The following is a 21,264-nucleotide window of genomic DNA, read 5'->3' as shown; positions in this document are numbered from 1 at the left end:
CTAAAAGAAAGAAACTTAAAGATACTCATAGATCCTCATATGAATAAATTATTGTCCAAATATATTTCTTTCCATGTTTTCCTTCTTTCCCCGTCTTAAAGAACACAAAAATGTACTGAATGGCATGCTACCAGTCAGTAAACCCAGAAAATACCAAGTTGAATAAGAAAATGTGAGACGACCAAGTGCCTAATATCATGCCTAGAACACAGCAAAAGCTCACAGGCCCTTCTCTTCCCCTTCTTTCTGTCCTCCAGAAGCTCACAGTCCCGTCTCCAAAAATGTCACACGTCTTAAGGTTTCTCTTTTATCTTGTAGGTGTTCCACAATAAAATCCTTTGTGATTCAAACTATGTAAGCTAACTAAATAAACAATAGCTAACTGTAAAACGTCTGAATAATTTTAATTCTATAAATCTACAAAAACATTTCTCTTTTTTCTTTTTTTTAGTGAATTGTGGGATATTCATACAGTGGGATAACATACATCAATAAAAATGAAAAAATTAGAGGTACATCTATCAATATGAACAAATATAAAAAACAATGTCAAGTACCAAAAAAAGAATCAAACAACATATAGAGTTTGTTTAAATTTACATGAAGTAAAAAAATGATCTATAATACTAGTTAGGTTTGTTCCCTTTTTATGTATGCATAAGTTATCAATAGTCTAATCATATGATAAGCAAATTCAGTACAATGAAAGAGAAGGGAGACGGAAACAGAATCACTGAGGGTTATACTGGGCCCGTTAGCAATATCTGTAAGAATTTTTTTTTCTTAAGTTTTATTTTAATTCCAGTTAATTAATATACATTGTTATATTAGTTTTTAAAGCAAATAATCCCCACATATCCTCTTCTTCCTATAGTACAGTGTAAAGTTTACAGGACCACTAGCCTTTTTTGGATTCCACAACTGTGATCTACAATGTAAAGAGCTACTGCATTCAATAAGTGGTTTGGGGGTAACAGATACCAGTACAATCATAAATACAAAAGGAATAGCCAGAGAAGAGTATGTCTACTTTAAGATTGTCAAAAGGATTTAGGTAGAATGAGCACAATGAAAGAACGATGCTTAAAAATATGTGGTAAATAAATCTTTACAAATAAGTTATTAAATTGTATCCATAAATGACCTTGTCACCACAAATCATTAACACCATCATATCTAGTCAAAAGCTAAACTACGAAGAGAATACATCTAGCATAGAAGTGATTTTTATAAAAAGAATGAAGACTTTTCTTTTATATACTGATAACAACTGAAAATATTACATAATAAAATTGCAGTTCACAGATGAGATGTTATATTGATAATGGTAAATCACACAGAAAAATTGTACACATACGACATCAGAGACTTCCTGGTGAGGAAAAAACACTTGCAACTCAACGTGAAAAAATATTACATTATTTACATATTTACCTGCACAGCAAGAGAAGCTGCATTGTCAGAAAGCAAAATTTGCTCCCCTGTGGAAATACAATGAAAGGTCTGAGTCAAAAGTGAGATTGCTAAACAAGTATAATACACTTATAAATGTTTTTATTTTAAAACACTATTCCTATTTTGAAAAATAAAAGGTACAGCCTTTCATCAAAGTAATTACAAAGTTCTCTATCAATGCTATTGTGCAATCATAATTTTGATTAAATTATCACAATATGTACACAATGATAAAATAAGACTATTTCCTCCAAAACTATTTGATCATTTATCGTATTTTATCAACAATATTTAATTAAAATCACTCACTTAAAAACAAATTCATTTTTCAAGTTTTCAAGAAATATTATTCTTCTTTTCATTAAGTAAAACAGTATGTTCTCAGACCCCTCTAGTTAAAAGTAAAAGCATTCAAAACCATATAAAACCAGCTTGCAGTTAATATTGCACAGAGTGTCTAGGTCTGTCACACAAAAGAAAGATGACAAGTTTGCAGCAATAAAAATTCCATGCTTAGAAGACTAGGGCTGCTGCCTATTAGTCTTCATTACTTTGCAGTCTTCTGACAACTGCAGCAGGCTGCCGAGCCCCAAATGGGGTCCATAATGTGATCTGATGATATATGAAGAGCTGCTAAAGGGAGCCTGAACCATCCTAGCCTATACATTTTAACAGTTCCTTTTTACTGAGAGCCCACTTTACCACAGGACTTCAAAAATCTGCTGTGTCAGCTATTGGTGCAGTAAATCTGCCAACTGCTCCTGCAACCACATCATTTTACACTGCCTACAGCAGCCAATATAATGAGTCAATAATAAACTAAGAACCTTATAGGCCATGAATAGTTGGTTTACACTGGCAGATACAAGTTTAGGCAAACTCTCCAATACAAATTAGATGAGAGAATCCCTTCTTTATGTTTTATGGTCTCTCAGGAGTAAATGACATTATCGATGGGTTTTTTTGGTAATAAGTACATTTTTATACATAACCATTTTTAATCGTGAACAAGTACCTACCTTTCAGTTGCTGATACAAGGTAGCATTTTCAGGCCAAGGCTCTGCAGCTGTGGAAACGAGGCAGTGATAATCAGGTACATAAGGCAAACACATATCAATAACCAAACTGATAAGCACAAACATTTGCCTAGAGCATTTAACTGAAAGTCGATCGCCAAGGTTACCTTCTATATATGGCAATAACCACACCACCTTAGATCGTATGGTATCCTGTGTAAGTAGGTTAAATAATTTCTTTTACATGCATTGTTTGGTTTCTTATTTGGTGGCGGGTTGTACTGTTGTTGTTGCTTTTGTTGTTGTTGTTTTAATGGAGAAGAAGTGGAAGACAGCTTGCCCAATCAAAAGTGAAAATTTATTTATGTATTTTAATATGAAATGTATTGTCAAATTGGTTTCCATACAACACCCAGTGTTCATCCCAACAGGTGCCCTCCTCAATGCCCGTCACCCACTTTCCCCTCCCTCCCACCCCCCATCAACCCTCAATTTAGTCTCAGTTTTCAAGAGTCTCTTATGGTTTGCCTCCCTCCCTCTTTTTTTTCCCCCCTTCCCCTCCCCCATGGCCTCCTGTTAAGTTTCTCAGGATCCACATAAGAGTGAAACCATATGGTATCTGTCTTTCTCTGTATGGCTTATTTCACTTAGCATAACACTCTCCAGTTCCATCCATGTTGCTAAAATGGCCATATTTCATTCTTTCTCATTGCCAAGTAATATTCCATTGTATATATAAACCACAACTTCGTTATCCATTCATCAGTTGTTGGACATTTAGGCTCTTTCCATAATTGGGCTATTGTTGAAAGTGCTGCTATAAACATTGGGGTACAAGTGCCCCTATGCATCAGCACTCCTGTATCCCTTGGGTAAATTCCTAGCAGCGCTATTGCTGGGTCATAGGGTAGATCTATTTTTAATTTTTTGAGGAACCTCCACACTGTTTTCCAGAGCGGCTGCACCAGTTTGCATTCCCACCAACAGTGCAAGAGGGTTCCTGTTTCTCCACATCCTCTCCAGCATCTATAGTCTCCTGATTTGTTCATTTTAGCCACCAAAAGTTAAAATTTAAAAACTAAAACAGCCTATATGCTATTACTTTAGCCTCCAAAAAACAGACATCCCAAAATGTTACTTATAAGATACTGAATTTGATTTACTATCGAAAAAAAGTGAAACAATATTTATAATATTTTACTGTAAACTTTTAAGAAAGTAAAGTTTTAAACAGACATCACTGTATGAAAGAATCAAATATATCTCTTTCAGGCTATGCATCTTTCCTTATAAGCTGGTGGTATTTAAACCTACAGAAGAATCCTATTATATTCTAGAACATTCCATTGCCTTGAACCCACCACCACCACTCCATAAAAATAAAGTGGTGTAACATGATGAAGCAGTACCTACACTGTGAAATAAAGCTACTAGTAAAACTAATGTTAGGCCTGAGTCCAGGCTTGACTATAATTCTTAACCTCTCCTTAAGATGCACTAAACAGTCCAGGGAGTGGGGGTGGAGGGAGGAACGCTTTAATTTGTTTTTACTCATACTTCAGAATGAAAAGAAAAACACACTATCATTATAAATTATAAATGCTACTTTTGGTTTGGTTTGGGCTATACAAAATCAAACTCATATTTAGGAATAATACCATGAAATCATCAAGCAAATAATGGACCATACATAGTTTTGTATGCTGTTGCTCATATTATATATATATGTAAAAGCTACTGAATTTCAACTCACATACCAAAAAGCAGTAAAAATTAAATATTTATTGTATGTTACTGTAAAACTTTTAACAAAGTAAAATTTCAATAAGAGCCCAATTAACCTGTGTAACAGTGTTTTTAAAATAAAAGTCAGGGAAACAAAAACAAGCTGACATCAGCGAATTACTAAAAAATAACCTTTTAGGAGAAATTGTATGGTCAGCACACCTACACCGTTTACATCTATATGAGAAACAATACAATGAGGTTCATTCGTTATAAGATCCTACATCATTGAAGATTCAATTATTTAAAAAATGATTCAATTATATGCATCTTAATCTTATTAAAGCAATAAAGCAGAAAATAAAATCTACAAAAATTTCAAAGACGCCAAAACTAAGTTTCTTGAGGGCACAGATATGTCCCATTTATATGTTACTCTGTACCATGTTTTGGATACAGTAATTGTGGAAAGAAAGAAAGAAAGAAAGAAAGAAAGAAAGAAAGAAAGAAGACATTTGATTAAACCTACCCTTCTACTCCCTAAACACTCAGGCTAACCAAAGCTTTACTGAACTTAACATTATCAACTAGGCTAAAGTCATGGAGCGTTCTAATTAAATAGTCTGGTTTATTTTAACTTACGGTTAACTGGGTTTTACATGTACTAAACAAAGATTACTTTTCAAAACAATGGAATAACATACACTTAGCACTAAGCATACACTCAAAATAATTTAGTATTCTGTGACTACTCAGAAGCTACTTAACTACACTGCAAAACTGCAGAGTTCTCATATGAACAGCAATTTACGTGTTCAGTAGTGGTTCCAGGTAACAGTTAATTTATTATCACCACCATGAATTCTCCAGTTCTAATACAACAGACATTTGTGAAAGTAATCTTGAGACATAACACCTGACTACAAATAAAAATAAAGAAGTTGCCTACAAATACTAAAATCTCTGTTATAAATAAGGAACTAAAGATGCAAACTGGGGTGAAGGGGTGAAAACTGGATGTTTTTCCTTGATCCATGATACAAAATACATTCCAACTCAGAAACTACTGTTGAACATAAACTCTAAAAAGTAACTCTGCCAAAACATCTGATGTTATCTTCACAAAGAGAAACTTTCATTTAAAAAGAGCAGGCGGGGCGCCTGGGTGGCGCAGTCGGTTAAGCGTCCGGCTTCAGCCAGGTCACGATCTCGCGGTCCGTGAGTTCGAGCCCCGCGTCGGGCTCTGGGCTGATGGCTCAGAGCCTGGAGCCTGTTTCCGATTCTGTGTCTCCCTCTCTCTCTGCCCCTCCCCCGTTCATGCTCTGTCTCTCTCTGTCCCAAAAATAAAAATAAACGTTGAAAAAAAAAAAAAGAGAAGGCAAGTAGATTGCCTCCGTGTGTGTGTGTGTGTGTGTGTGTGTGTGTGTGTGTGTGTGTGTCTGTGTGTGTGTGTTTAGCAGCCTGGCATTCTAATATATCCGTGGACGAGGAGGCAAGAAATGGTAGAGTATGCAAGAAATGATCAACTGCCTATCTCACCCTTGAGCAACTCAAAGTATACAAACATCACTGATTTAAGTGCATCTCCCACCGGAACCAGCTCAAATAATTACATTTTAAACATGACATGGGAGAAGAAATACCTAGAGTGTTATTCAATAGAGTGCCAAAAGTGAAAATTCTAAGTTGTGTGGCATGGCAATGGATCTACAAACCAACCATGCAGGTATCTTTCGAGGAAATGAACTCTATCAACTGCCTTCATAAGTAAATCCATGAATCACGAACATTATTATGACACATAACAAATATGAATGGCTGTTCCTTGGTTTGGGCAATATTAATTGAGGTTTTCTTTACTGAGAATGCCTATTATTGAAAGACAAAGCCCAAAAATGCAACGGCTTTCCCTATACATCTTTCCCAAGGCTAGACAAGTCAGTATCTACCCCTTGCTCCTAACCACATGTAAATGAGAGGGAAATTAAGAATTTAAAATTATGGTGCTGACAATAGACCTTAAAAATCTGTAGCATTTAAAAAGAAACATCTTAATAATAAAACATTTTCATCTCTTACCGGTTTTACTTCCATCAACCTAAAATGTTTTAGACCATAGACTAATTCAATAGTGAGTAAAATGTCATGACTCACCTAAGGTATGTTCAATTTCTACCACCAAAAGTACTCCCTGGTGTGAATTCATTGCCTTTTTAAACTTACTTTTGGGAAAGGCTAGCCTTGGAATAAATACAGAAGGTAAAACTCAAAGCTTCTGAAAAAGAGTTTGGTAGGAAATGGGGACTGAGAGAGAATGCTGTCCAGTGCTATCAAGGTGCAAGATACTGGTATTATTTGTGCCTCAAAAGTAAACTTTATACTTAACACACATCAATGGTTGATGTGGCTCTTGGAATAAAGATCAGAATCCTCAACTTGGCCTTACATATCACCGTCTCTACCTCTCTGGCCTTCTGCCTTCTGGCCTCATCATAACTCCACTCTGCCAACTCTACACTCCAGCTACACTGGCCTTCAGGCAGCTTCTGACTGCACCATGTTCCTTCCTGACCCAAAGATTCATTTGTGCTGTTTCCTCTGCCCTGGCACTATCTTTCACTCCTAGTATGGCTCAGCTCACACATGCTGAGATCTCGGGCCAGCTTCCTGGACGTGCTACCTGAGCAACTGCACATGGCTTGCACTTAGAAGGACTCCACGCTTGATTTTAAGTCTATTACACGCTGCTATTACAGTCTTGGTATTGTTTTGAACAAGGAGCCTCATGTTACCATTTTGCACTGGACCCTACACATTATGTTGCCAGTCCTATCCTCAGGGATGTCTTCACTGACCTCCCCAAATAGTGCAAATACTCTCTTTACAAGCTTGAATAGCACGCACAGTCCTTTGTACCACTTATCAAAGATAACATTTTTACACTGATATGAGGACTACCTGGTTAATTATCTCCCCTACTAGAACATAAACACCATGAATCCAGTGTTCATTTCTGGTCTTTGCTCACTACTTCATCCCTGGAACTGAGCACCTAATAGGCAATCAGTAAATGTTGGCTGAATAAATGTTTTTATTATTACCACTATCAGCGCTGTTATTATTCTGTACTGTTTGGGTTAAGAATGCAGCAGACAAGATAAAGAAATTACAAAACGTGGCCAAAAAGAAAAAACTTTACCAAGTAAATTTAATACTACAACCAATAACCCAAATACAAAACTATCAAGCAGCTGCCTAAATAACTGGCAGAATCTACTTTATCTATAAACTTACCTGTGCGCTGACCCTAAACCTGGAAATTTGTTTCTTTGTTTCATATCAAATATATAGTTCCCATTTGATATTCCTGTTGTAGCATTCCTAAGACAAACCAAAGGCCTTCAGTTATCTGACCAGTCATCTCAGTATTCCCCTTTCCACATCCTACAACTCTAACCCAGGCATTACCACTTTTTAAAATCTAACCCCAATCGATGAAATATTTGAGGTCCAAATATTTCAAGTCCAAACAGATTTAGGAATCATATGGTTGGTATTCCTAAGCTAACAAATCACGCACATTAAAAAGCATACATTTAAAAAGAAAACAGAATTTAAAAATAAATTGAAGTCCAAGCTCCAATACTTTCTTCCTATACTTGAAAGGATTGTCTTACATAACACAGGGTGTATATACCCCACTCCACTTTGGAAAACACTGCTCTAATTAAATAACTACTTATTTGACATTTCAGCAGGGAACCCAGTTGCTCACATACACTTGAACAAAGAAGAGTCCTCTATTCTAGTGAAATCATCTTTTTTTTGACTATGAGAAAAGGTTGGAAAGAACACATACAAACTAAATGGGGGAGTGGGGGGGGGGGTGGTAACAAGACCCTCATACCCCACCAGAATACTTACTGCTATATACTTCATGCTTTCTCACCTTTGTGACTTTGTTCAACTTATTCCCCTCTGGACAGAATACTCCTTTCACCACAAATACCCAAATCCTACACCTTTTTCAACACCAAGTTTAAACGCCACCTACCTCACAAAGGCTTTTGCACTGAACAAATCTAATTTCTTTTATCTATATTGTCCATAACAGTTTGTACTTGTTTTATATCATATGCTACTTTCAACTCTATTCTATTATTATGTCAATACCTTATCTTTCTAGGCAGTAAGTTCCTAGAATGCAAAAAAAAATCCTATGGTCCTAAGATTATTTATTAAAGACTTGGCTTCTCAATTGCTCCAAACTGAATGTGGCCAAAATATGAAATACAAATTAAGCTAAATTTAATTTTTTTGTCTGAGTGTCATTAAAGCTAATATCTTTATTATAACAGTTTCAAAGTAAAACTACTCACCTTTCAGAAATTCTTTCACAATAAGAAACTACTATATCATTTTCATAACAGCAATAACTTACTCTAAGGTACTTAGTGGCCGACATTAATTATCTAAAATCAGAAAGACTTCTTATTCCCTAGCAAAAGACCCATGAAAGTTTTTTTTATCATTTTTATAAAGAAAAAACATATTCCTATTCTATAAAGAAAAAAATCTAGAAATAAAGCAAATATGAGAGCACCTCATAACTAAGTTTCCATCCAATTAACATTATTAAAAGTCTTTTACCTACTTAGCCTTTTACCTACTCTCAAATTCTGCAGAGGCAAAACTGCCATGATTATTTCATATTTAGTGCCTCTTTTACCAGAAGCAAAGGAGATGCCTCTTCAAGTTTCAGTCTTCAGTGGAATGGTAAGCTTTTTTATCAAAATGAGTGTTTTTAAATTTTTCAAAGAAATTTTCTCCATTCTTTAAGTAGTTATGTTGGAAGAGAACAAAGTTTAAAAGAAAAAAAAGAGGATACATACTCTTTGGACTTTTGAAAGCCGTAAGATAAAATAAAAGAAAGCATATGTAGTGTTAGAAATGTACACAGGGTAAAACAATACCCACAGCCCCCCCCCCAAAATACATATTTGCTTCTCATTTAATTACGTTTAAAGCATCTACTATTTTTAAGCTTTATCAACCAACACAACATAACAACAAAAAAATCAATATTCTTTACTACTAGTCCATTATAACTTTTAGAGAAATGACTACTGGTCCATAATTTCACATATAGCTATCCCTATGTCTCTTACAGATGCTATATTTTACCTGCAGGTAAATTATTCTCCCAAGTATCAACTTGGGTCACTCCAGGGGCAATGTTTTATCTATGCCATTCAATACAGACTATTCCACGGTATGGAAATGCTATGACCTAATAAACATCTCTTGATGATCTCATCTAAGAGGGCAAGAGAGGGGCCATGGAAAGAAGTGCCCTCTGTTATTTTTTAAGTTCTGCATTCTTAATGCACAACATGACTCTTCTGGCATATGAATGTAGGTGAAGACATAATTTGTAGAATAATAGGCACTAATATTACATGCTGCTTCAGTACTGTCATATTTCCAATCCATCAAATTGATTAATGCTATAATAACTCTACACAACCCTATCATTTGTGCACTAATGAAGTCAAACCCAGTATATCCTTAGGCAACTAAATTCCAAAAGCTCCTTCCTGTATGTCATCTCTTCAGCTTCCTACGACTATTCAGACAGTGTTATACAAAAGGAGTAAGAAACATGTGTACCCTATCTCTAAATTTGGATGGCCTTCTGCCAAAGGTATGAATGCAAATACTGAGATAACAAAATACTCAAAAAGCATTTGGCAGCTCATAAACATGGACAAGTTACTGCAAGACACACAGAGAAAGAAGGAAGTAAGTTTACTAGTTTGACATAAATATTATGCTGATGATCTCCATGATATCACCACAGACATCTATCAAGTTTCAGGCAGTTATGATATAAAGCCTTCATTTAAAATACATTTTTAAGGGGCGCCTGGGTGGCTCAGTCGGTTGAGCGTCCGACTTCGGCTCAGGTCATGATCTCACGGTTTGTTAGTTCAAGCCATGCGTCAGGCTCTGTGCTGGCAGCTTAGAGCCTGGAGCCTGTTTCAGGTTCTGTGTCTCCTTCTCTTTCTGCCCCTCCCCAACTTGTGCTCTGTCTCTCTATGTCTCTCAAAAAAATAAAATAAAAACGTAAAAAAAAATAAAATAAAATAAAATACATTTTTAAGATGTTTAAAGTATGATGCCATGGGACTTTATCAAAACTAGAATTTTAAGAGCTATGTGTTAGATTTAACAGCAATTTAACCTGCAGACTATAGTACAGTTCAAAGACAACACTACATCCCAGAAAATACTGATCATGAAAGTATTAAATATCAATGTCGCTGAGCTACTGTTTCATAGGGGATGTTTAATGACACTACACAGGATGTGTAAGCAGGAAGTGACCCTTCCCATAAAAGGAGTTTAAAACCATTGTCCCATCACCTCAAAAGTCAGAGATCGATGTTCATGTCAGAAAATGGCTCATGTTAGAGAACAAAGAAGTGCAGTGCCATGGTGTCATTTCCACAAACCTGAAAAAACTGGCAGGTAAGCACTCTGTAACATAGTAGTAAGGCTACTGTCTTAGTCCCTGTGGGCTACTGTAACAAAATACCACAGACTGGTGACTTGCAAACAACAGAAATTTCTCACGATTCCGGAGGCTGGAAGTCAGGATGCCAGCATAGTCAGGCTCTGGTGAAGGCCTTCTTCTGAGACTCTAACTGCTGCAGTCTTGCTGTGTCCTCACATGGTGTAAGGGGCTGAGGAGCATTCTGGGATCTCTTTTACAGGGGCAATTAAAGTGACCCAAAGTGAGGGCATATGGATGAATGATACAGGAGAATTACTATCCAAGGAAAATGGGTTCTAATAACCTGCCATTCAGAAAGCGGAGGACAGAAAGCAAAACAGATTGAAAATTCAAGAAAACTCGTAGTCAGTTCTGGTCAAACACTACCTAAAACTTCTATCTAGGTAGGTAATGATAATGATGATGGTGGTGATAACAGCTAAGATTCCAAGACACATAAAGCTGATATCCAGAATAAAGAACTTTTACAACTCAGTAATAAAAAAAAAAAAACAAAACCCACAATTTTTTTTGATGGGCATAGGATCTGAAGAGACGTTTCTCCAAAGGAAATATATGAATAAACAACAACCACACGAAAACATACTTAATATCATTAGTCATTAGAGAAATCCAAGTCAAAACCACAATAATGAGATACCACTTCACAGGCACAGAATGGCTATAATCAACAAGATGCGGGGGGGGGGGGGGGGGTGTTGCGGAATAAGAAGACAAAATAAAAAATGTTTAAAAGATGTAGAGAATTTGGAACTCTCACACACTGCTGGTGGGAATATAAAAAGTTTGGCAGTTTCTCAAAATGTTAAACACAGAATTACCATATGACTCAGCAATTCTACTCCTAGGTATGCACCCAGAAGAAATGAAAAAAACATATATCCACATGAAGACTTGTACATGAATGTTCACACCAGCCTTATTCTCAATGTCAAAAAATGTAAACAACCCAAATGACCATCAACTGATGAATGGATGAACAAAATACGGCATACCCATACAAAAGAACAGCGTTTGGCAATGAAAAGGAACCATATGTTGATACATGCTACAAAAGGGATGAACTTCAAAAGAATTATGCCCAGTGAAAGAAGCCAGTCACTAAAGAAAACAAACTATTACTCCATTTATCTGAAATGTTCAGAATAGGCAAATCTACAGAGATAGGGAGCGGATTAATGGTTGATTCAGGCTGGGAATAGGAAGCGATTGTAAATGAGGAAGGGATTTCTTTTGGGAGAGATGGAAATGGTCTACAATTAGATTGTGGTAATAATCACAATTCTGTAAATATCCTTTAAAAAAAATCACTGAAGGGCAGCTGGGTGGCTCACTCGTTTAAGCGTCTGACTCTTGATTTTGGCTCAGGTCATGGTCTCAGTTTGTGAGGTCGAACCCCACATCAGGCTCTGTGCTGGCAGTGCAGAGCCTACTTGGGTTGGGATTCTTTCTCTCCCTCTCTGCCCCTCTCCTGCTCGCACTCTCTCTCTCAAAATAAATAAATAAACTTTTAAAAAAATCACTGAATTGTACACTTTAAAGGGTATGTAAACCATACTTCAATAAAGTTGAGGCAAACAAAATTTTAAGACTCTTACTGTGTCTATTGTGCACTTAAGTGCTTGGCATGTTAACTATCTCACAACTTTATTAAGTAGACTATTATTATTATCCCTAATTTACAAAACTGAGACACAAGCACAGGTAATTTGCCCAAAGTCACAGTGTGAATAAGTGTTAAGAGCCAGGGTCTGACCCCAGGTAGTCTGGTTCCAGTCAGTGAACACACAGCTGTATTAGCTAACAACTTACAGAGCCTACAAATAAACATTCTTGGGTGATAATTAAATATTAGAATTAAAGCAACTATAATCATCCTACAACAGTGGTTCTCAACCCTTAGTATGTAAGAATCATCTGTGGAACTTCATAAAATTATGTATTTCCACCAAACCCTAAACTCTGAAATTCTGATACCATATAGAGATGAGGACCAAGAATCCAAACATGCCACAAGCAATCCCAGTAACTCTGATGCAGATGGTCTGTAAATACCACAAAAAAAAAAAAAAAAGACCGTCCCTGAGACACAGAATGGACCTGACGTAAGATTAAGTTCTTTTCACCTCTTTCATTCATTTGCCTCAGAATGTGGTAGTGAGGCTATATGTAGATTAACTTTATTCAAGATTTCTGTCCATCTTATTCTACCTAAGTATTTGCGCATTTGGCTTAAAGTCATGTTTTAAAACATGCATTAGTTAACATGTTGCAATTTTACAGTGTTCCAGAGTAAGCCTTTAAGATTAATGAACCGAAGCATCACTTATTTTGGAACCAATGTGGTTAAATGATAGTTTTTCCATTAGATGCAATCAATAGGAAAGTAAAATTAAGTTCATCATCATGAGACTTGAACATGAACCATCTAAATCTATCTATGTGAAACTGGAGATCAATTTCAAAATGGCATTCAAGAATCAATTTCATAAAACTAACAAACTTCTGGAGGTTAACAAGGGTCAAGAAGACTAATGCACAGCATCAACAAGCCAATAACTGAAGCTAAAGTGAATACAAGTCAAATTTAAAACCTTCCATTCTTTCTTAGTAAGTACACGTGTCATCTTCTCAAATGGTCATGTTTAGACTTTGTCACATTATAAAAACAATCAGCCATTTGTCATTAATTTCCAATAAAAAGCAGGTCAACTACATGTGATCATGAATAGATATGAACCTTATAACTGGGCTGCAAGATTTGAATTCTCTTTTAAAAAATGGTCATCTGGGGCACCTGGGTGGCTCAGTCGGTTAAGCATCCAACACTTGATCTCAGCTCAGGTCATGTTCTCACAGTTGGTGAGATCAAACCCCACATCAGGCTCTGCGCTGTCAGTGCAGATTCTCTCCCTCTCTCCTTCTGCCCCTCTCTCCCACTAACCGTCTCTCTAAAATTAAAAAAAAAAAAAAAAAGGGAAGGAAGAAAGAAAGAAATTATCCGTTTCAATCGATGTGTTCTGTACAAGAATATAAGTTCATCAAAGGTAAGAACTCTTTTGCTCTTCTATGTAACCCAGCACCTAGCAGAGGACCCAGCACAAATTAAGTACTCAACCTAACAAATATATTCTATAGGAAATCAAGCAGGTCTTTTGCTATCTAAAGCCTGAAAAATATCTGACAGCAAAAAGTTGCTATAACTCTGGAAATAAAATCATCAAACAAAATTAACATCAACAAAAATGTGTACTAAATTCAACAGTAAAAACTCATAAACTCATTTTCTCTCCCAAATTGTTTAATGGTTCTAACCGAGGTATACAACCCAATCATCTATGTAGGTTTTGAAAATATCCTTGCCCTAGAGCTGTCCTTAACCTTCACATGTAACAGGCCTTTGGTGAGAAAAAAGGGAATGTGTGTGCAAGTGCATGGATGAGGTTTGAGAAATGCCATGCAATGCAAGCATGGCTTTAGAGAGCTCCACAGATAATTGTAATGTGTAATAACACCCTACCACCTTTACACACCATTCTACCCACACCCACATGCCATCCACCCCCACCTCATTTTAGAACCTCTATTAGTTCATGAATGGGACTAGTCAGTTCCCAGACTTAATTAAACTCAGCTGATCCCTCTGCACCAGTATTATTACCACCTTGTTTACCGTGGCATATTATATTTCTTAAAGACAGCCACAACAATATCCTGTCCTAGAAGCTCTTCTAGAACCTCACCAACACCCCACCTACCCCATCCTCCTATCAAAAGGTGAAAGCTAAATCTCCTCCCCTTGAATCTGGGCAGACTTGTAACTCTGCTGTGACTGACAGAATATGGTAGAAGTGATGCTTCAAGACTTCCAAGGCAGAGTCATAAAAGGTGATGTATCTTCTCCTTTGGTGGCTTGAACATATGCCTTTGGAGAACTGAGTTAAATGTCTGACTTCTCTATGGCCTCCAGGCTCTGAGGAAGTCCAGGCCACATGGAGAGGCCATGTATAAATATTCCAGAAGACAATCACAGCTGAGTTCCTAATCGGCATTTCTTAGACATGTAAGTGAAGATGTTTCTAGATGTTCTAGCCTCCAGCTATCGGATCATCCCTAGCCTTTGAGTCTTTCCATCTGAGTATCCACACACTGTGAGGCAGAAACAAGAAATCTCTCCAGTGGCCTATCTGAATTATTGACCCACAGAATCCATGAACATAATAAAATGGCTGTTTTACATCCCTAAGCTGTGGTGTGGTTTGTATACTACAATAATAACTGAACAGTTACAGTTTTAATAGTTACTATTAGTCACAGGTCTATCATTAAAGACAGAATTAAATATTAATCCATCTGAAGCCTCAGAATTCCCTCTGTTCATCTAAATCAGACTCCTGACCATGTCACATTTATAAACCCCACTTTACTGCTTCAGGCATGGATTTTGGTATTTTCACCTTCCCTCTAGTCAGTTCCATTTTATTAATCCATTACTCTGAAACTTTACCTTCCTGAAATCTCACTCTCCAGCTTCCTGACCACATTACTGCTCCCTGACCTCCAGAATTTGGAACCCAGTAACTACAATGGCATACCTCCATCAGAAACTCTGGTCTGTTGGCAGTTACTACATTATTCAGGAAATGAGGAAAAAAAGAATCCAAGAGAAAAATGATTTAAGTATGCTAGCTAAACTCAAAGCTTACCATAATCTTTTCATAAAATGCAGACCAGTAAAGCCATTTACCTATGATACAAAGATAATCCAAAACAGTAAGTAATGAAACATACTTTATATTTGTTTTTAAACTGTACCCCATGACTTCTAAGACATTATCTCCCTTTCTAAATATTTAAGACTAAAATGATTTTACCTTCTCCAAATAGCCACATGATAGTGTGGGAAAATCAGTACAAGTATATATGACAAGAAGGAGAAATCTGTTTGAGAAGAAAATATATCAAGAATAATTCACAATCTCAACTAAAAAAAATAAATATAAACTACTACATAAATACCTAACATTATATAACCAATTCTCATCCACTAGCCAAAGTACGTCATCAAATTGATGAATAGTAAAAATTACAATGATAACAATGCCTAATGAAAAAAAGAAAGTAGCTTTTATTTTTACATTCTTATTGACATAAAAAACTTTTTTTAATTGATAAAACAAGAAAATCAGAAACTTCTCATTCATGAAGCCAAAACATTCTGCTATAATGTAAAGGCTAACAATCAAAAGAAAAGGAGGTCAAAAGGCCAGATCATTAAAGCATCAGCTGCCAATACTAACTTACAGAAATAAATGCTGGAGTAATGATGGCCCTCTTCAGGCCTAACAAATGATACAATTTATTTGTATGAAGTTCTAGCCAGTGTTCTAGTTTCAACAGGTAATGAAATACAATGTGTGTGAGGCAATTCCATTTCAATATCTAAGGATACTGTATCCCCTGGGATAAATATACCAAACAAACTTTTTTGAAAATCCAAATGCAGACTAAGTCGTAAAGAAACATCTTTGGTTTATAAAAGTTCTTAAAGATAAAAATATATAATCAGCACAAAAACACAGCTAAGTGTGTAAGCACAACGAAATGCTTTTTACGGTTTCCATTTTGCTAACGCAGTTACAGTTAATGGGAATTGCCATGACAAAATGATTGTTTTTATGAAAATAACCCTCTTTATCACTAACCAATCAAATTTCATTTTTATTACTGATGTAGAAAAGTTCAAAACCATGATTCATTTATAGAGCGTACAAAAATAAGAAAAGTGTTCAAGAATAGAGTAAGGATCATTTACAAAGCCATAAAAAATTAAAACATGCATTTCTCTTACTGGCAAGGCAAATATTTCTACACATAAATGTCTGTAGCTGAATTTGCTGAATATTATTACTTCTGTCTTTGAACAAAAAATGAGAAGCCTGAATTTAATATCTCGTCTCCATTTGGTGTCTTCAGTCCATCTGATAACTGCTTACCAAGAAATTTATAACATGTTTGAAAAATGTTAAAAAGTTTGATGATTTTTTTTTCAATTTTCACTCATATATGGAAGGCTTGAGCTAACATTAATTAATAACTCAAAAGTCTTCACAGAAATAAGATGAAATCTTTATGGGGTACCCATCACCAAAAACAACTAAAAATCATGTTATTTCAGAGCATGGAATGTTAATAAAGCATACAAGAAAATTAAAACTCACATTGTAATTAACGGTGGACTACTTCAAGGTCAGAAACTTTCAAGTTATCTTAACATCATATCAAACTTTTCTAAAAGACAACAAAACACTGCCTCTGAGAATTTGGTTTCCAACCTATTCATGAATATAAGTATGATAAAATAAAATAGGCCACACGGCTGTCAATAAATTGTCCTTTGCCTCTAATCTGAAGTATAACCTATTTTGTCTTTGCTTTGCTTCTCCATCTGCCCCTTCAATATCATCTTCAAATACTCCAGGGTGATAAGGACTACAGTGTGAGACTATTCATGTGGCTGATATGAATGAAAGAAGATTCTCTGAAATGTGATGGCCAGTTGAAAACGTCTCAATAATTCCTCGGTGCATTCCTCAATACTGGAGAACCCTCAGAATACTAAGTGAAAAGAACTAAAAAAAAAATCTTTATTTTCGAGAACAAAAGAATTGAACACAGTGTATATTTTCAATTATCTGCTACAACTGCCATCATTAGATAATAAGGCATGCAGGTATTAAGAGCTTTGACTATCATTTTCTTCATTCTCAATAAACCTTGTGAGCAACAGCAACACGTCGATTTTACTTTTAAACTACGTTTTCCACTTTGAGCTTCTAGTACCCTTCTGAACTGCTTTCAAAGTCCACATTTCCTAGTACTTACATGGAAGAGGGATGAAATAGACAATACTTTGTTGCTGATATAAAAACAAAATGTTGTAGGGCCCCTGGGTGGCTCGCTAGGTTAAACATCCAACTCTTGATTTTGGCACAGGTCACAATCTCACGGTTGGTGAGATCGAGCCCTGCACTGGGAGCTGTGCAGATACCATGGAGCCTGCTTGGGATTCTCTGTCCCCCGACCTCTCTCTCGCTCGCTCTCTGCTCCTCCCCTACTCATGTTCGTTCTCTCTTTCAAAATAAATAGTTTTAAAAAATGTAAACATGCCTGTTTTGATAATACTTTGAAGATGCTTAGAAATGGATTCCATGGAACCCATAAAACTACTTTCCCAGATCATACTATAAATTAATGCTACTGCTAGAATGAAGTTATTAATAAACTTAAATAATTAAGCACCCACATGTCCACAAAGATAAATGAAATATTGAAAGTCTTCTTTTTTTTATCCCTTATATAGTTTACTGAGCTTCTAAATAAAGAACAGAACAGATATTATACTGATTTCAAAAGATTAATAATTACAGTATGATGAAATTAACTGATATGCTTAAAATATAGAAAGGCATTGGTGAAGTAATAAGGTCATTCAGAAAGATGGTATAGGGTTACTAAAAATAAAGATACTTTGGACAACATGCTGTCCAAAATGGCAATAGGATAACATTACCAATGGAACATCCTCAGAGGCTCTTGGGCAATGAAAGTAGTAATAACAATTACCATGTACTGAACATTACTATGTACCACCCTATACTAAGTGCTTAATATATATTATAAAACATATTATCCCCTTTTACAAATAAGGAAACTGTGGCCTGGGACAGTCTGCCCAAAATCACAGAATGAGAGGGACAGCTGAGCTTAGAACTCATTTCTGTCTTACTCCAATGGCCCAGTTCCTAACCTTTATATTCTACTACCCAACAGAGCTTCAATTTCCTCATCTATAAAACAAGAATAATATCTATCAGACAGGATCAGAAGTGCCTAGGAGGCTCAGTCAGTTAAGTGTCCAATTTCGGGGCAGGTCATGAATCTCCCGGTTTTTGAGTTTGAGCCCTGCATCAGGCTCTCTGCTGTCCATGCAGAGCCTACTTAGGATCTTCTACATCCCTCTCTCTCTCAAAAATAAAATAAACATTTAAAAAAAATTTTTTTAAACAGGATCAAATTGTTAATATTAGCAATTATGTATATCAATCATCTAGAACAGTGGCTCAAAAAAGGATGCTTACAGTGTGTCAGATACAAGGTTAAGCATTATTATTTTCTCATCATCTTTAAAATTTTCTTCATTAAAATTAAAATTTAAACCATCTTGCAAACAAAAAACCTGAGACTTAAAAAGGCAAGTAATTTACCCAAGGTCACATTTAGTGAGTAGCCAGGTCTGACTTCCTCCAAAGTCCACCACAAGTGTAAAAACAAGGTGAAAGAAGTGACTGACTGATGAAGCATCTGGTTGGTTCAGTCCATGGAGCGTGTGACTCTTGATCTTGGGGCCTTAAATTCGAGCTCCACTTTAGGAGTAGAGATTACTTAAAAATGAAATCTTAAAAAAAAAAAAAAAAAAAGAAGTGATTGACACTGTGGGAGATTTCTGCTGCTTAGTGCTCAGCACCTCTCTCCTTTTGTGTGTATGATGGGTCTGCGGAGCCCTAAAGCCTGGAGCCACTCCTAGTACAGGGATAAGCAAGAGTCCGGTCTGTCCATCACAGTACTCCATCCTCTTTGGCTCCAAATGGGCTCACACAACCCAAATGGGGATACTCAGCCCTCCCCTATGATATACTGGAAAAATCTTGCCATAAAACAAACAAAACAACAACAAAAAGCAAATAAGTATTGAAAATACACAGTTCCAAAAGATTTTGAAAATGATTCAATATCCAGGACTATTTTTATCCCTCTTCCAAGGTTCTAAATCTAGCATATCATCACCTAGAGATCCAAGCTATAATTCAAAAATTAAAAATTAAAAAAAATTAAAATTCAAAATTGTAATTTACCCTTCCTTTCCATATTATTAAGTAATAAGAACAATTCAAAATCCTCTTCCACTTTAGGAAATTTATCCAAAGAAACTACTCAAGAGATACACAAATATGTCTATGAAAGCACTATTGACATCACAGAAAAATCATATATACCAGTGATGGCTTTAGGATACATCAACTTGACTAGACTGAACCACATTTGCCAGAATTCTCTTTCTACTGATTAGGATAAGCTACAAGGGACATTTTCTAGCAGACCCTGGGAAAACAAAAGAGAGGAGCCATTTTGTAGCATATAAACTCCTTCTCTGTTAGCCATGTGCTGCTGTGAAGGGATTTTGCAGATATAAATAAAATCCCTAATCAGTTAACTTTACATTAATCAAAAGGGGGATCGGGATGCCTGGGTGGCTCAGTCGGTTAAGCATCCGACTTCAGCTCAGGTCATTATCTCGCGGTCTGCGGGTTCCAGCCCGCAGTGCTAACAGCCCAGAGCCTGGAGCCTGCTTTGGATTCTGTGTCTCTTTCTGCCCCACCCCCCACCCATGCTTGTATCTCTCTATCTCTCAAAAATGAATAAATGTTTAAAAAAAAAATTTTTTTTTTAAAAAAGGGAGGGATCATCTTGGAGTGTGCCTGATTTAATCGGCTGGAAGTCTTTAAAGAGAGGGCCTATGAGCTCACACACTGCAAGCAGCACCTGCTGCACGTACCCTTTCTTCCTCCTGAATCTCCCATTCCTGACTACCTGCCTTGTGAACACAGTCCTTGGTTGGCCTACCCCCACCACAGCATAAGCCAATTCCATGTATGTATCCATGCATGTGTGTGTAGACATACAGATATAAAGCTAGAGCTAGAGCCAAAGGTAGAGCTAGAGATCAAAATCCTACAGCTTCTGCTTCTCTGGTTGAACTAATACAACACCCTAAATACCCACCAAAATAAGACTGGATAAGTTATGATTTCTTCATTACAATGAAATGCTATGTAACCACAGAAAACGATGATGAATAATTCAATTTGCAGACATGGAAACAGATCTCAATGATATATGGCAAAACAGGTTCCAAAAAAATATGTACATTTGATAATTTGTTTCATTTGTTTTTTCATTTAGGGGCAGAGAAGAAGATAGCTCTGCTCACCAAAGTTTTAATGATGAGGGTGAAACTTTAAAGTCTTAACCTGGTGTTACGATTTTAGGTGATTTTTACTTTATTCTTCATATTATTTCATTGTCTACAAGGCCAGGTATCATAATTATTATCAGACAAGAAGGAAAAAAAACCAAACAGTTCTCATTTGACAAGAAAAAACATAAGATAGATTTATAGGTTAAAATGTGCCCAGAGTCTTAAGAGACAAACGAGTTACAAAAGTGGGCATTTCAAGCAGAGGACAACATGTGCCAAAGATGAACTCTAAAACAGTTTAGAAAGGTGAGAATTTAAGAGTGACAAGAGATGAGGCTTAATTATGACAGGTCTTATACACTTCACTCCACCTGCGAACAATACAGAACTAATGAAGATGTTAAAACAAGAGTCGCACTTGCATTTTAAGAAAATAATAGTAGGGCGCCGG

The 21,264-nt window shown here is 36.2% G+C and overlaps 1 protein-coding gene across 1 annotated transcript in view; it reads right to left on the bottom strand.

The window, feature by feature from the left end:
• The window catches only part of MTX2 (metaxin 2), a 65,433-nt gene that overhangs the window by 40,602 nt on the left and 3,567 nt on the right, over positions 1-21,264 (bottom strand). The window contains exons 2-3 of the mRNA XM_043577123.1: positions 2,475-2,522; positions 1,435-1,481 (exon numbers count right to left, since the gene is read on the bottom strand). Coding sequence (XP_043433058.1) covers positions 1,435-1,481; positions 2,475-2,522 — 95 coding nt within the window. The remainder of the gene's footprint in view (positions 1-1,434; positions 1,482-2,474; positions 2,523-21,264) is intronic.

The sequence above is a fragment of the Prionailurus bengalensis genome, chromosome C1, assembly GCF_016509475.1.
Source record: "Prionailurus bengalensis isolate Pbe53 chromosome C1, Fcat_Pben_1.1_paternal_pri, whole genome shotgun sequence".
NCBI lineage: Eukaryota > Metazoa > Chordata > Mammalia > Carnivora > Felidae > Prionailurus > Prionailurus bengalensis.
The sequence above is the reverse complement of the archived record's forward strand: the minus strand, read 5'-3'. Positions and strand labels throughout refer to the sequence as shown.